Source organism: Falco biarmicus, chromosome 13 (assembly GCF_023638135.1).
Source record: "Falco biarmicus isolate bFalBia1 chromosome 13, bFalBia1.pri, whole genome shotgun sequence".
NCBI lineage: Eukaryota > Metazoa > Chordata > Aves > Falconiformes > Falconidae > Falco > Falco biarmicus.
The window spans coordinates 19,954,878-19,969,730 of record NC_079300.1 but is presented as its reverse complement, the minus strand read 5'-3'; the positions used below and the strand labels follow the sequence as shown (position 1 = coordinate 19,969,730).

Sequence of the window (14,853 nt, the reverse complement as noted above, 5' to 3'; positions counted from 1 at the left end):
TCCCTGGGGCAGCTGTGCTCCGGCCATCGAAGCCCTGCCCATCCTGCAGTAAAAATAAAACCTATGGATGCCAGCAGCAGGAAAGTCCGTTTGCTCTTGGACGTGTCTGCCTCCCTGAACTGCTCTTCTGTGTGTTTTACCCACCTTATGCTTATTGTTTGTGTGTAAAGGAAAACAAGTGAAGTTTGTTGTGTGGTTGTTTTAAAATTGTTCTAATGTTTGAAATAAAGCAAGTTCAAAGGATCACTTTCAAAAGTCATTGAAACATAAACCCAGCTGTAAGAAAACACTGTGAAATAATTTACTGGAGAAAACCTCAGCTCCGAGAACAGCCACCCGTGTCCTGGTGGTTGCCTTAGACAAAAGGAGTCTCAGAGCAGAGTTTTAAACAGAAAAAACAATAGCGTAGACCTCATGTAATGCTAAGAGTTTGAAAAGCAGGGATTGTATGAAAAGAGCCCTTCCTCACAGTGCCTGCTCTGTGGCACGCAATCCCCGTCAGGCACCAGCCTTTGCAACACCGTGCAGCTCTGTGGGGGCTGGATGTGGGATTCAGTGCCGACACATCTAACTTCTGCAGTTTTGGTTGCTCAACTTTACGGCAATAAAGGGCCAAATCCCATCTTTGTAATAATCCCTACAGCCTCACAGGCCTTCTGCATTTCTCTCATTCTCACCCCTCAAAACACTGGGACAATCCATGGTTTAATGCTTTGTTTTCTCTCTCTGATGCAGCCCCAGTTCAAAGCTAATGTTTGCTAATTGCTTTCACGCAGCTATGTTGGAAGTGCTTGAACACAGCAGGAGATGAAGAGCCATCTGGAATAAGGACACAGCTACACACAAGCCTGAGCATCTTTAACACCAACAATAAGATAATAGCCAGAATACAGACTGGATTTTCAAAGTCCCAGAGGAGGCTGCAGAAATGGTGGCTTAAAACAAACCAAACCCCACAACCCTTAGAGTTACACATGAAACTCATTTTGTGTGCAAGCTATTGAGAAAACAATCCAGGGATCTCCTTACCTCCGCTTTACAGACCACAGTGTGGCTTCAGACCAGGCTGGTGTCAGCTTGCAACACTCCCCCGGTGCGAGCCACACTTTTGCAATCCAGTTATTCCCAAAGATGCCCAACAAATTCAGTTGCTCAATTCTTGTGGATGCTACTTAGAAATGGTCTGTCTCCAAATCACCTTGGTCGTTTCTGAAATACCCATCCATAAACACAAATCATAGTAAACGCAAAACGAGTCCAGTGAGACCGACAAACCAAGGGACAAGAGGGCTCGATGCTCAGACTTACCTGCTCTGTCCTGCGGGTTCCCACTGTCGCCACCGATGACTGGTTCCTCCCATATATACAAATGAGCAAATAACTTCATCTACCACTGCGTATAGAGTATTGGCTCGATTTAACCCCAGCTGGTAATTAAATGCCACGCAGCCGCTCACTCCCTGCCCCTCACCCAGGGGGATGGGGAGGAGAATCGGAAAGGAATGCCAAAACTAGGGCAAGTATAAGGCAGATTAAAATTTGAGCCAGAAATCATTCTTTTTGGCAGACTATTGGTTTTGAACAGTGCGGTGCCTGAACAGCAGAGCTGGGCGTTTTGAGGTGAGGATGGTGAAGGTGCCTGGCTCCTGCTCCAGCAGCGGTGCATGCTGGTGCGCAGCATGCCACCAAGAGCTTGGGCTGTCACCAAGTCACAGGCATGGGCTTGCGCTGCCACAGGACTAACTGGAGCAGGGCCCATCCCAGCCCACGGAGTGCCCATCTCGACTGCTCCCCTCTTTCCTCCCCCAGGAAAGAACACCATGTGGGTTTCAACCCTTCTCAAAGATTTTTTTCTGAAAAATCCCTGATCTGGTGATAGTGAGACCCTGCAGCCAGCGCTGGCAGTACCAGCAAGCAAGGCAGAGACTGGGTGGTGGCACTTTTACCTTGCACGTACAGACGGGGTGAATTTAGAGGCCACCCTTGGCTCTTTTCTGCAGAGCCAGGCTACAACTTGAGTTGAGATTCACCAGTTGTGAACTGGGAGTGTCATGGGAAGAGATACAGGCAAAGAGGTCGGGCAGAATGAGGCAACACACTGCAAAAACCCTCCTGGTAGCCCACACAGCAAGGCACAGCGCTGGCCTCTGACCTGAACGAACGCTCCTGAGCCTGTGGAGGACTTCGGGGAATCACCAGGGTTTCCCCAGGGAAAATGAACCACAGTTTAATGGAACTGTGGGGACTGCAAGCACAGAAGAGAGGGATCCTAAAAGAACAAGCAGGGACCCCTGAAAGCAGGGATTTCCTATGGGTAAAGGAATGAACGTGGAGCGTGTGAGTGCTGAGGTTAAAGGGAACTCATAAGAGCTGGCAGAACCACTCCACCTCATCCCAACACAACGTGGAAACTGAAACACACGCCTCACGGGAGGCACATGGTTTCCCCACAGCCCCCAAGCAAATTCTGAGGCTACAAACTTAAAAGGATGAGCAGAGCTTCCTTGGCCTCAAGCAGGAGTACACTGAGCCCCGGGTTCCCAGGGTGGCCTCAGCCTGGGGCCACGGAGCAAATCTGAAGCCAAGTTCTGCAGATGGTCAGAAATGTCCCCATCACAGCCGCAACACAGCAGACAGCCGCGATGCAGGAGGCATCCTGATCTCACCACTTCGGAAAGTGCTGACGTGGGAATGAACCAACGCACAGGCCTTCAAAGAGAAAATTTTATGGACGCTTTTATACACATACACAAATATTTTAATATAATGGTAACTGAAATGTTATCTATAGTCTTAGTACTGTCATAATTAACTAAAAAGATAATTTTTAAATTTTGTAAAAATGACATATTTTACACATCTTCTATTTACAATTGCAATATACTTAAATGTTATAAAACATCCACTCTGACCTTTAAAATATATGTATACTAGGACTTAGTATTAGATATATTATAATTTATAGCAAACTTAGGGTTTGCTGTGTACCTATCTGTTCAATGGGAATTTCATAATCAGCCTGGCTTAATAAAGGCTGTTCAAAACCAAAACCAGACAACAACAACAACACTGAAAAAGATGGGGAATGTGCAAATATTGGGGCAGGCAAAAAAAAAATAATAAAAATATCAAGCTTGCAGTTTTAAAAAATAACATCATGAAGAATTCCAATAAATTAAAATCATAACTCAAAAATCCTTTTCCTGGCGTTGTCCATGACCAAATAAGTTTTCAGTACTATTAATGTAAAAGGAAAAAAACCCCAGAGAGCAAAAAAAACCCAAACCCCAAAAAATCAGCCACCCCAAGTCTTCGTGTTGCCCATGCTGCAGTCAAGCATCAGGGTTTGCTGGGGTGGCTGCTGCTGGCACAGACGAGCTGGCTCTATTGATGACTCGCGAGTAAGTGCGCTCCATCCCTTGGTGTTTTGCCGAGTCCTCCTTGTATGCAATCTTTCCATAAAAAAGAAAAGGGAAGGAAAAAAATTAACAGTGAGAGAGATCTGAATACTTTGGTGTCTGAAGTATTAATATAAATTAATATAAATTAAATGAATAAAAAAGTCTAACCAAGGGTTTCCCTTTATTTATTTATTTATTACACAATGATGCTAAAGATCTGACAGAGGTTTTTTGCTTTGGGACCCAGAAGTGACAGGAGGCTGCAGCGAGAGGGAGGATGTCCTCTGAACCGGGGGGATAAATGGGACTGGGCTAGGGTCACAGCTTCTGCCAAGCGGTGCTTCATGGGGTTCCCTGAACAATGTTTCTCTAACAATTCTAACACAAACACAACTTAGAAGTCACCTACATTTTATAAACTCAGCAGACACCTGCACTAGCACCTATTGACCGTGGTACAAGCCAGCCCCAGCTGCACCCACGCAGTCACTCGGGGCACGCCGCATCCCCACCGAGCCTCACACAGAGCAGCCGAGGAAACACGTCCCTTAGCAGGGTCTGGACCACTGCCGGGCTGAGGCTGCAGGCAGAACTGTACTCTGGGAGGAGCAGTGGCAAAAGCTTGTTCTGCCCTGTCCTTTGTATAAAGCTTTAGCAAGAAGGAAGATCTTTTTTTCTGAAGTTCTTTTCAGCCTTGGTAATAGCTGTTCTTCCTACTTCTATAAACACAGACTGAAAACCCGCCTTTTCCCATGGGACACTATCTTGAAGCATCCCCAGCAGAGACACGGGCCACCCCCACTGACCATGCAGCCATCAGCAGTGGAAGAGAAACCTGTCCCCTTCACAAAGCTCCAGGTTTAATCTTACGCTATCAAGCCCCAGTTATCCCCGGTCAGGGCTGCAGGTCAACCCTAGCACATTTATCACTTGGGCGGACATGACCACACCGCCTCCACGTACAGCTTTGGAGCTGCTCCCATGCAGCAGGTGGAGGGACGGCACTGGGACTCAGCACCACCCGGCAGTGCCCAGCAGAGCCAGGGAAGCTGCGAGGAGAGCGGGGCAGCAGGACAGAGCGCAGGCAGGCTGCGGGGCACACTGCCTGCCCAGCTGGGACTCACATCCAGCGCTCTCCCCCGGGGCATCAGAGTCAGAGAGCTCGGGGCGGCTGCTGTTGCGCTGGGCTGTACCACTCCTCTGAAACACACGCAGCTGGGCTTGCACACTCTCCACTGCACCCCAGCGTGGCCTCAGCCTGCATTCCAGTTGTCCCAGGGTATGGGCACAAGCAGCATGGTGGGCAGGGCTGTGAGAAGGGGACCACACTCACAGGGCAAGGGGGGCTTGGCTTAATTGGTACCTTTCTATGCCATTTGTCCCTGGCCCTTCCATCCCGCCACTTTTGCTACTACAGGCACGTGCTTTTGCATTAGGAGGTTCTTGTCAAGCTGCCCCGCTGAGCTGCCCAAGTTCATGACTAGGATCCTAAAGAACATGCACCTCAACACTGCTCACGGACAATACATCACACGTGTACCTTGTCTTTTTTTCTTTTTTTTTTTTCACTCCCTGAGCAAGGGATTCGTTAGATGTGAAACTGAACAAACATACCAAGTAGAAAAACCAGCAAGTAAGGAAAGTACATGACATTAAAAGAAAAAAAAAATAGATGTAAGAAAAATGAACATACCACTTTTGGCTATAGTATTGAGGGAAATGTTAGACAGGGAAGAAGAGAAGCTGTATAAGCAAGGACCATGACAGAGCTGTCAGAAAAGAAAAATAGAACAAAACAAAACAGAGAAAAACATATGGTGATGAAAGAGTCACTGTCAGTGGGTGAGCAAACAAACCCCTTTTGAATACGACAATGGAAAAGATGGCAAATCTTACTGGTGTAAAGCACACAGCACAGTTATAAGAGAGCCTCAAGCTTTCCAACTGCAAGGTAAATATTTCAGCCACAGTTTACAGCATGGGACTCCTCTGAGGCAGTGCTGTGCTCAGAAGTAGGGAGTTCATGAATTCATTGCAAGAGGAGCAGAATTTTCCCGGAAAGCCACGTTGCCTGGAAAACTGGGCTGTCACTTGTAAGGCTTCCCCGCAGGGCTCAAGTAGGAGACTGGTTTTCAGCGTGGACTGTCAAATTCAGATATTTTAGTTAAACAGATGGTGATTTTGACTTTTGCTGGATGAACTCTTAACTTTACATATTTACATTGTTATGTTCAAGTAATTTTATGTTATTTAGTCTTTTCATTTACATGACGAAAACTCAGAGCTCACTGATATAAATACAGGTGTGAGTATTTAATAGAACTCACCAAATATTTTATGAATGCTGAAACTCATGGGCCGCTCATACCTCATTTAAGTTGACCATGCATTCTCCATTCTTGTGGGAACAGTAGCTCACACAAGAGACAAGGTACTGCCTGTGCACATTGACTGGACGGCCAAAATAACTTGCACAGGAGAGGCATGAACACGGAGTAACAGATGATACCCTTAATATTTACATACTTACATAACAAACAGAGATAAATATTAGTTATGATAAGATTACTGGAATGCTTGAGGTTCTGAAATCTTTATACACCTGAACAGGAAAGGAGCACAACTCTCAGAAGAGCAACCATCAAGCTAGCCCCCCACCTGACATACACCGAGCCTTCAAAGCAATTACACCGCTTTACACCCTGTCAAAAACTAGCTTGATTCCACAGTAAGTATAACAATGGGCCAAAAATCCTGATAAATCCTTATTCTCTTCACGTATGAAGAGAAGTAATACAGCATGCTCTGATGGGGTGCCAATTGGACACTTCTGTGAGACGCCATCACTGATACCAATGGTTAAACAAAGTAACTCTGTACACAATCAGTGCTTATGTGTGCTATAGGTAACGCAGCGCAACCACTGCAGAGTATTTCTCAGATGCAATCTAAGGTGGCCTACACACAAGCATGCAGAGAAATAATTAAGCATGATTTAATTTGCATCTAAGTATGCAGAATCATTCAATATTTAAATTAAAACAGAAAACATAATAAAAAATATCTGCATAGACACAACAATAGAGTAGCTGCAAGTATGCACTGAAGTCCAGTTCAGTATTTTGGGGTGCATTTCATACAACGTTGCCATGCATGCTTGTCCTTCTGAAGCTGCTAACAGCTGAAATATATGGCATGTATTTTGACAGTGTACTTCAATATAAAAAGATAAAAAAGAAATAACTCTTGCTCTCAAAGCTGAATACAAATAGAAACTATAAAGATACCTCCTCCAGTTATAAGCTAGATCTTGAAAGCAATTTACTGTTTTAATTAAATACATCACAGCTGTAGGATAAGGCAAGCAAACCATAAAACACTGGTTTAACTGATTATCTTTCTATGCCTCTAGACCTCAGTCTGCATTTAGCCTCATGAACATTCAACTTTTTTGAATTTGAATTTTTTCATTAATGATTTTTTTTTTCTCCAATATGTAGCTACAGGTAGAAGACAAACCTTTGTCGATCAGTCAAATTCATTATGTATAATAAACCTGGATTTAAAAAAAAAATGTCGGGTGGGAGGGAGTAAACTATATTTTCTCAGTGACTGTTGCACTGCCAGGTTTTACTTCCCTTTTTTTTTGCTCTACAGCTTCATTTGTCACTAGAAGACACAATTAGCTACCCTCATTCAGCCCAACCAGCACCAAAACAGATGCTCTAACCTGTTCATTCATAACTGCAGAGAGCTCGCTGAGCATGTCCTTATAATGAGACTTCATCTCTCCCTGATATTCAAATTGGTCCTCCTTAATAAGGCGTTCGTTGACATCAAGAGCATGTCCACATGCCTCTGCAAATTGCCTACAAGCACAAAAACACAAAAAACAACCCCATAATTTTTGTAGTAATGAAAAAACTGTCTATCTATATATATAAACACACACAAATCCTACTGTACTTCTCTCCCTTGCAAATTACACCTTGTTAGAAATGAATTTCAGAACTCATTCTCAGATCAAGAGGAATGTAGGCTGCTAGGATAACCCAAAACTTCCGTAAATGTTTTCTTGGGAATGACTTGGAAAATAGGGTGAATGCAGATGTAAATTAGCCTGGTTCAGTTCAGCCTGATTCCATGTCACACCTACTCACACTACTCATACTATGCAGAGGAGGGAAATCTAAACTGAACGTTTACCTGAAGATTTCCTTCAGAAGCTTAACTTGATTATCAGGATATCTCTTGGCATTTGTCTCTTCAAGGAAAGCTCGAGCATAGGCCATCGGTCCAGCATTTACCTGGGGGAAAACCATACAACTTGGGTGCAGAGAACAAGCAGTTTATTGTAATATTCTCTTGTGTTCCAAGGCTTGGGGACTGGCCTCAGGCAACCAAACCTGTGTGAGGAACATCACCTCACTCCTCTTGTCACCTGGATGAAATCTGAAGAGTTTTACTGAAGAAAAGGGAGCTGGTCAGCCTTGCACAAACTGCAGATCCCTGCTGGACTTTCAAAGTCCTCAGCTAGGTAACAATCTAGAAAGCTGTATGCCTGAAGACATTTTAACAAGGGAACCAGAAATACACACACCTCTCACCAATCCCAACTTTTCTAAATTGGGAATGACAACCCCAATCCTAACAAAACTCCCTTTAAAATATCTGCATGCCCAGCTGTATGATGGGTTGTATTCTCAAGTGGCACATGATGGTCTTGCTGGAAAGGTCTTAACATTTATTTAGAGAACATTTGACCGAAATAGTTTTGCACGTAATATTTGCACATAAATGCGGCAAATCTCATCGACATCAGTGGAAAACTTTCAGTTCCCCTACATTTTTAGGGTGGGCTTCAACAGCACTGGAATACAAGACATAACCAGAAATATAAAATAGAAAAACCATGTCTGGAATGATGAAAACCTGAATAAAAATTTAGGTAGAGGCAGAAGACAAAAAAAAAAAAAAAAAAAAAGCAGCAAATTTTCATTACCTTGACACTGACACTTCCTTGGAGTTTGAGCTGCAGTCGGATCATGTCCACTTCTTCCATTGTGCAAAGCTGATTGAGCTCTGAGACTTTTTTGGACATCTCATCAATGGCTACTTCGATAGGGTTCAGCTCTGTGCTGGTTTGGCTTATGACTTGAATACGCTTCTTCACATAGGGAAACAAGTGACTGGCTACTCGAAAGCAAGAAATGTATCAGAGAAACTCACCCAACAAGAGAGCAGTTAAGAAAGCAAAACTATTAAGTTGAAGTATTAACTTTTGACCTTGTTAATCTCTTTATCAATGCATACAAATTAAGTTTTAATCACCAAATGAGCAAAAGCGAGACAGCAGGCACTGGAAGAGCATTCCTTTTGGATTCGTCACTGTTTGCTACTGAGCTCTGTCACATTCATGTGGCTAAAATCTCTCACTGTCAGATTTTAGTATCCCAAAATTTCTTCTAATAACTGCTCTGGGAGCTGACAGAAGAGTAAACCATTGATAAACCCCTTCCTTCCAGTCAAGGCCTTCTCACGGATCTCAGGGGGTCTGGCAAAGGTACTGTTATGGCACATGAAGCCTGATCTGAGCTAACAACCTTTTCCTGACTGCTCCACATACTTTGGAAGGCCTCCCAAACTCCACGTATGCCTTCCTCTGGTGAGTGTCTGCTGCCAGTCAGCTCAGATCTAAATGAGCTCCGGCTTACAGGGTGGCTCTCCTTGGAGAGCCGGAAACCCAGGACTTCCAGAGCAGAGCACCAGCAATCCACAGTCTGCAGCTCCACTGCACTTGTCCTCTGCGTACCACAGGCAGCAGGTTGTGCAGCAGAGATGCTGGGTGGGTACCATTACAGCCACCCAGCACCTCTGCACAAGCACGATTAACTTCCACTGCTCCTCCAGTCACATCAGTAAGCCTTGCTTTCTTCTCAAACTAAGAGCACTTCTTTTTACATAGGAAGCAAATGAAAATATATGACTTTATCGAAGGGGTGGGGTGCGGGGAGAAAAAGATGCTTCCTTTAGAGAAAAGCACTGAGGTGAGGCAGGTGTCAGAGGGAAAAGCAGGGGAGAAGAGAAGGTCATCGAATTCCCACCTAACGCTGAAGATAGGGCCTGGCTGGCTGAGAGTGGTGGGAGCTGATGACAGCATGTAATAACCTAGGGAAAGTATTGCTGGAAGAACAACCCTCTCTGGTTTTGCCAGACATACTCTAACAGCTGCACTTTCAGGTCAGTGAAACTACCTGCTTCAATACACATCTCAAAACACCTACCGCTGCTCCAGCACTTACAAATACCACGCACAAGCTGCTACAAAGGAGCTTACAAGCAAAGCTGCGTCATGTAACAAGATGCCCTCAAACATCGGTGCTTTTCTCTTGACTTGCCAGAACAAAACTTTCAGGTGACTACGCCTGCACTGTGAAAGTAGCTTTCCTCACTCTGCCCTTTGGGAGAAGCAGATGCACTGAAGTCGGTGGGGAACTGGATTTTCTGTCTCTGAGGAGCCTTTGGTGTGAACATCAGCCTCTCTGCTCATGGCTGCCCATGAGAACAACGCCTCTGTCTCGGGCAGTTCTCATACTCTCAGCCAAAATCCAGAAAGGTCAAGTTCCAGTAGTAGTTTCACAAGGGATGCCTCTTTAAAAAGAGATTTCAATGATGATAAGGAACTAAACATTTTCTGTTTAATATGACTCAGTAAGAACAGACATATCTAGCGCTCCCTGACGTTCCTGTCTTAAAACACTGATTGTGCCCAATGAGATGAAACCTCACCTTTCACTTAAAAAAAATCTATATAACTTATCTTACTCCAACTTTGAACAAAAATCTGTATCTTTGTTTTACTCTTCTTGGCAGAACAGGCACCCTACATCTTTGCTTTTTCTTTGACTTTATTATGAAAAGAACAATGGTTGAGTGCTAAGCTGCCTCAAGCAGAACCACTCCCAAATTACATCACTGCAAGAACAGTTAAGATGTCAATAACAAGGAAACCAGCTAAGACAGCTGATGACTCCACAAATGAAAATAACTTTCCCTAGTAAGAAAGCACATACTTTGCCAGCGGACACATTAAAAAGAGTACTTATCATTCTGCACAACACGCTGTGCCTATTGACTGCGGAAAACCTGGCACGTAAAACATGCTGCTGGGCTTAACTGGCCAAAGTGGGACGGGAGAGGGGAAGCTGCCTGAGCAAACGTACTTGTCAGGATTGTGCGCCTCTTGCATTGCTCTTCTACACCTCCGTGCTTTTTTCCTGAGAGTGTGAAAGGTGTTTCAAACACAAAACGGTTGATGTTGTGATGCATTTCAAAGTCGGTCTTTCTATCTTCAGCTTCTTTCTCTTCAAAGAAAGGTGTGACATATGTCACCTGGATATATGCATATTTTGGATCCAGATCTTTGGGGTTGACCTGTGCAACAGTGGCAAACATCATAAAATTCTGTTAAGTGTGATGAGCTTCCAAGGCATGCATTATATTTCTTATACTTTTATCTATCATAGCAATACTGATTAAAACAGAGATTTCCAAATGTACTATTCAGACCGCAGATTAATGCAAAGATACTTAACTAAGAGGCCCCTAAGAACAGTGGAACTTTTGAACATAGCCATTGGTAGAAGTAGATGAAAGCTAAACGAGAGAGAAAACAACTTGCTCCCTCACTGCGGTAAATATCCACATGCTCTCAGCAGGCGTATGATGCAATATGCTCTCTTCCCACCGACTGTGATGCCCTGCTATAACATTGTCGTTTCCATAAAGCACCTGCCACACTATGAAGTGAGAATCTTTTTTTGGTTGCAGAATAGGTTATCATAGTTTACACCTACACTCAGTTCACATTCATTCAAAACAGCTCAAAACATGAACCATGCGCTCGGTTCTCCCCCTCATGCAGAAACCGCACATCTTTTGTACCTTGTTGGAATCCTGGATGATCTTCACATTATCTATTCCAAACTTGTCTGCATACAGTTTCATCAGCCTTTGAGAGATCTCGGACAAGCCGGTTAATTTGGGTTCTTTATAGATATACTCTTTACCTTCCTCTTCTTCAAAAAAACCCTGTTTGGAAAGAAATGGAAGGATACAGTGAACACAACAGACAGGGCAAGGCCTCAAGAAGGTGCTTACATCAGGAATCAAGGTTGCCTGTATGCCCACCAGAGCATCCAATATGCCATTTCCAGCACCTAAGTTAAAAGCTTACCTCTCTCCTAGAAGACACATACCTAGAGATCTGCATTTATGGCCTGGTATCTCTGAAGTTACCCAGGAAATTTATTCATGTAAGAGACCTAACTGTTTAAAGAGTTAATGTGCTTTCTCGAGAATGCTGTTGTGTATGTCTGATGAAAAAAAACCCTAATGAATTAAAAATTCTTTAAACTTTAATTGTTTGGCTGAATTAACTATATCAGAAGCACTATGCTAGCAGAACATGAGTGTAACAGCTGTTTGCTGGATGCCCAGCTCAGCTGGGGTGCACGCAGCATGCCACTGCTGCCCACAGCCATGCACAGGGCCCTGGCATGGAGATCCTGAAAGGTCATATGGAATTGCAGCATTTTCAGAAATAATTACTAAATGATTCACATTTGAAAAGGGAAAAAAAAAGAAAGACACTGTGTGCTCCTTTGCAAAAAAGCTCAACCTTTTAAAGGTCATTTACTTATTACACTGGATGGACTTGGCAGAGCTTTAATAAAAAGCTCCATCAAAGAGCTAAACAAGAACCTGTCAAGCTTCAGAAGAAAAACTGACCTCAGAAAATTAACACAGCATTGCGTCATGTGCAGGTGAGGCACTCAACTGCTACATGATGAACATGTACATCAACACTCCAAGAAGAGCTCTCCCAGCTGAGCAGAAAGCAGCAGGTGCCCCATTAACAAGGACTGGATTTATCCCAATGCCATGAGAAACACCAGCCCTCCTTCCAGGATTTCATATGCTGCTGATGAAATCTGGCGGTGTTAACCACTGCAGCTGCACCCAAAGCCTCCTCCTCTCACCTTAACACAAAGTGACCCAAAGGAAAATACCTGCAGCTGGAGGGATCAAGGGGAAAGGCAGACAGCATCAATGATGTCAAACCCAAGGCCCTTTGAACTTAACATGATAGGGCTTGGACAGCTAATTCTACAATATGCCTGGCAAATTCTGGCAAACTGCCATCTGTTGAAAAACAGAGACGCACAAATAACTCCAAAATATCTTTGGAAGGTACTCATGCAAAATCCAGTCTTTTCATGTTGAAGCATATTTCAACTTTGGCCAGTAAAATTATTGACTAGGCAAATCTTCACAAAAGAAATATACAGAATTAAAATATATTAGCTGTACATTTCAACGTCTGTTTAGGAAAAAATCCCTAAGGTTTATTTCAATAGGGATTAACAAATATGAGCACCTCTGACTTCTCTTTTAGTGAGGACAAGGGGCAATAAAATTGAATTTTAGTGTGGCAAGTGCCAAGAGCACTGTGGGCATTACTGGAAACCAATGACTAACAGCAGCTTGTCCAATAGTATCTTAATCAGTCTCACAGTGACCTTCTAACATTGCACAATTTTTAACAATATTGTCAATTAATCTCCATAGGCATGTGAAGAACTTCACAGTTTAATTAGAGAACAAATCTACAGCTCAAAAACTGACACCCTATAAACATTTACTGAGCTGGCCAGGCAATTGACTTTCTATTGATTTCACTGAGAAAAGATCTGCAGGATCATAACCTGCTTTCTGGTCTTGTTCGCACTGAAACAAAACTGCTTTATGTGGGAAAACTTCATTAGTTTCATGCAACCATACTTAAACACACTACTTGGGATTGCCTCTGTCACAAAACATCTGTTTTCTGTTACTATTCAGTGTTTACAACAAAACCCCTCATGTTTTCCAAATCATAGCAAGCTAGATTATAGTTTATGCTCTTAAACACTGATTCTGTGTATGTTTGCACACTGAAGTATGTGTTTATACGTAAGTGCCAAATCTCTGTACTGATGCTGCCTGGCACACTAAGATGGTATCTGCGTTAATGGTTTTGCTTAGAAAAATACCTGAAAACAAACAACTAACATATTTAGTTATGTTTCTGATGCAAGAGACATCATTTAAGTACATATTCCCTACAATATTTCAGCTGACGGGTGACAGGCAGACGTTAATTGCAAGCTATAAATAATCGTGTCTACCATATGCTCTATGGCTGGCAAAGCCTATTGAAAGTAAGATTAAATACTTTCCAGGAGCCAAATATCCTCCACTTTCAGGATTTTAAAATATTAAGCAGCCAATGTTACATTATCAATACATATGCCTAGATTATTTTCATACTGGCTGGTTTTACCCTGCAAGGACAATGCAGCTTTACGGGTGAAAATTATTACATGGACAAGCTGAAGGTAATGGAAGAGAGATGATTTCCCAGACAGTGGGTTATTGGTTTCCACTGAGCTCTGATGTGCTGAGAGTCAAGCTGCAACCTGGGATTGTCACTGTGGGAGCACTGAAAAGGCCCTTCTTCCCGGTGCGCCCTCAGACACATCCCTTGGAGCTCACAGGAAACCAGCCTCTTCTCTGAGCTCGGCTGGAAGAATACACACCAACCCCAGAGCTGGCGAGCTGAGGTGAAGCCTTCTGCTTTACCTGCCAAGAATTAGCATCTAATGGATCCTCCCCTGTCAGTACCAAGTGAACGTCTCCTCCCATGGTAAGTGAGGCTGTTGTACTATTTGCTCAGGAAGCTACAGCTGTTTCACCGCGTTTGGAAAAGGGGCCACATTTTTGGCTTTCAGACATGAACCTGCAGCCAGCTTACCATGGTGAAAATCTGCCCTCCAGCTTCTACAGCTTCTTGCACAGATACGAGAACAAACCCTCAGCTCTACCTTTACCTAACACTGCTCTGAAAACAAGTCTTGAATGTCTTTGCTTATCAGCACCACACAAATTTCCAGATACTCACCACATTTAGAGCTTTTTTTGTTTGTTTTAATTCAAGAAAGATACTGACTTTTCAAAACACTCTGTGAATAAAATCATAAGCACTGGCTGGTGGCCACTTGGTGGTGCAATGAGATGTTGTCACCCAAGGCCCTTAAAATTTGCAGTCTACAACAGCAGCTGCCGTGAGATCCGGCTCTGTGAGCTGGCAAATAAAGCTCTCTGGTGAAAACAACCAACTACATCCTCCCCCAGGACTACATTCACTCAATTCATCCTTCCAGAGGGTCCCTGCAGCAATGCAGCAGCTAAATACTGAAGAACGGTTTTCAGGTGCAACTGCAGATTTTTTCTCCACTAAGAACCCCCCAAATTCTCCTGCAAACAGAATTTGCAGTATTCTTTTGTCCTTTAATCGGCTTTCTCCGCAGTTTTTGTTTCAGTTAAGGAACAGCAGTGTTCCATTTTTGCA

General features: G+C 43.5%; 1 protein-coding gene across 11 annotated transcripts in view; it reads right to left on the bottom strand.

Annotated features, from left to right (window-relative positions):
* Window positions 1-2,710: 2,710 nt before the first annotated feature.
* The window catches only part of DOCK10 (dedicator of cytokinesis 10), a 162,657-nt gene continuing 150,514 nt past the window's right edge, over window positions 2,711-14,853 (bottom strand). For all 11 annotated transcript variants that reach the window (XM_056357890.1, XM_056357891.1, XM_056357894.1 and 8 more), the window contains 6 exons: window positions 11,346-11,492; window positions 10,625-10,835; window positions 8,404-8,594; window positions 7,608-7,708; window positions 7,132-7,270; window positions 2,711-3,452 (listed from right to left, as the gene is read on the bottom strand). In XM_056357890.1, the coding sequence (XP_056213865.1) occupies window positions 3,333-3,452; window positions 7,132-7,270; window positions 7,608-7,708; window positions 8,404-8,594; window positions 10,625-10,835; window positions 11,346-11,492 (909 nt within the window). In that variant the 3' untranslated portion in view covers window positions 2,711-3,332. The remainder of the gene's footprint in view (window positions 3,453-7,131; window positions 7,271-7,607; window positions 7,709-8,403; window positions 8,595-10,624; window positions 10,836-11,345; window positions 11,493-14,853) is intronic.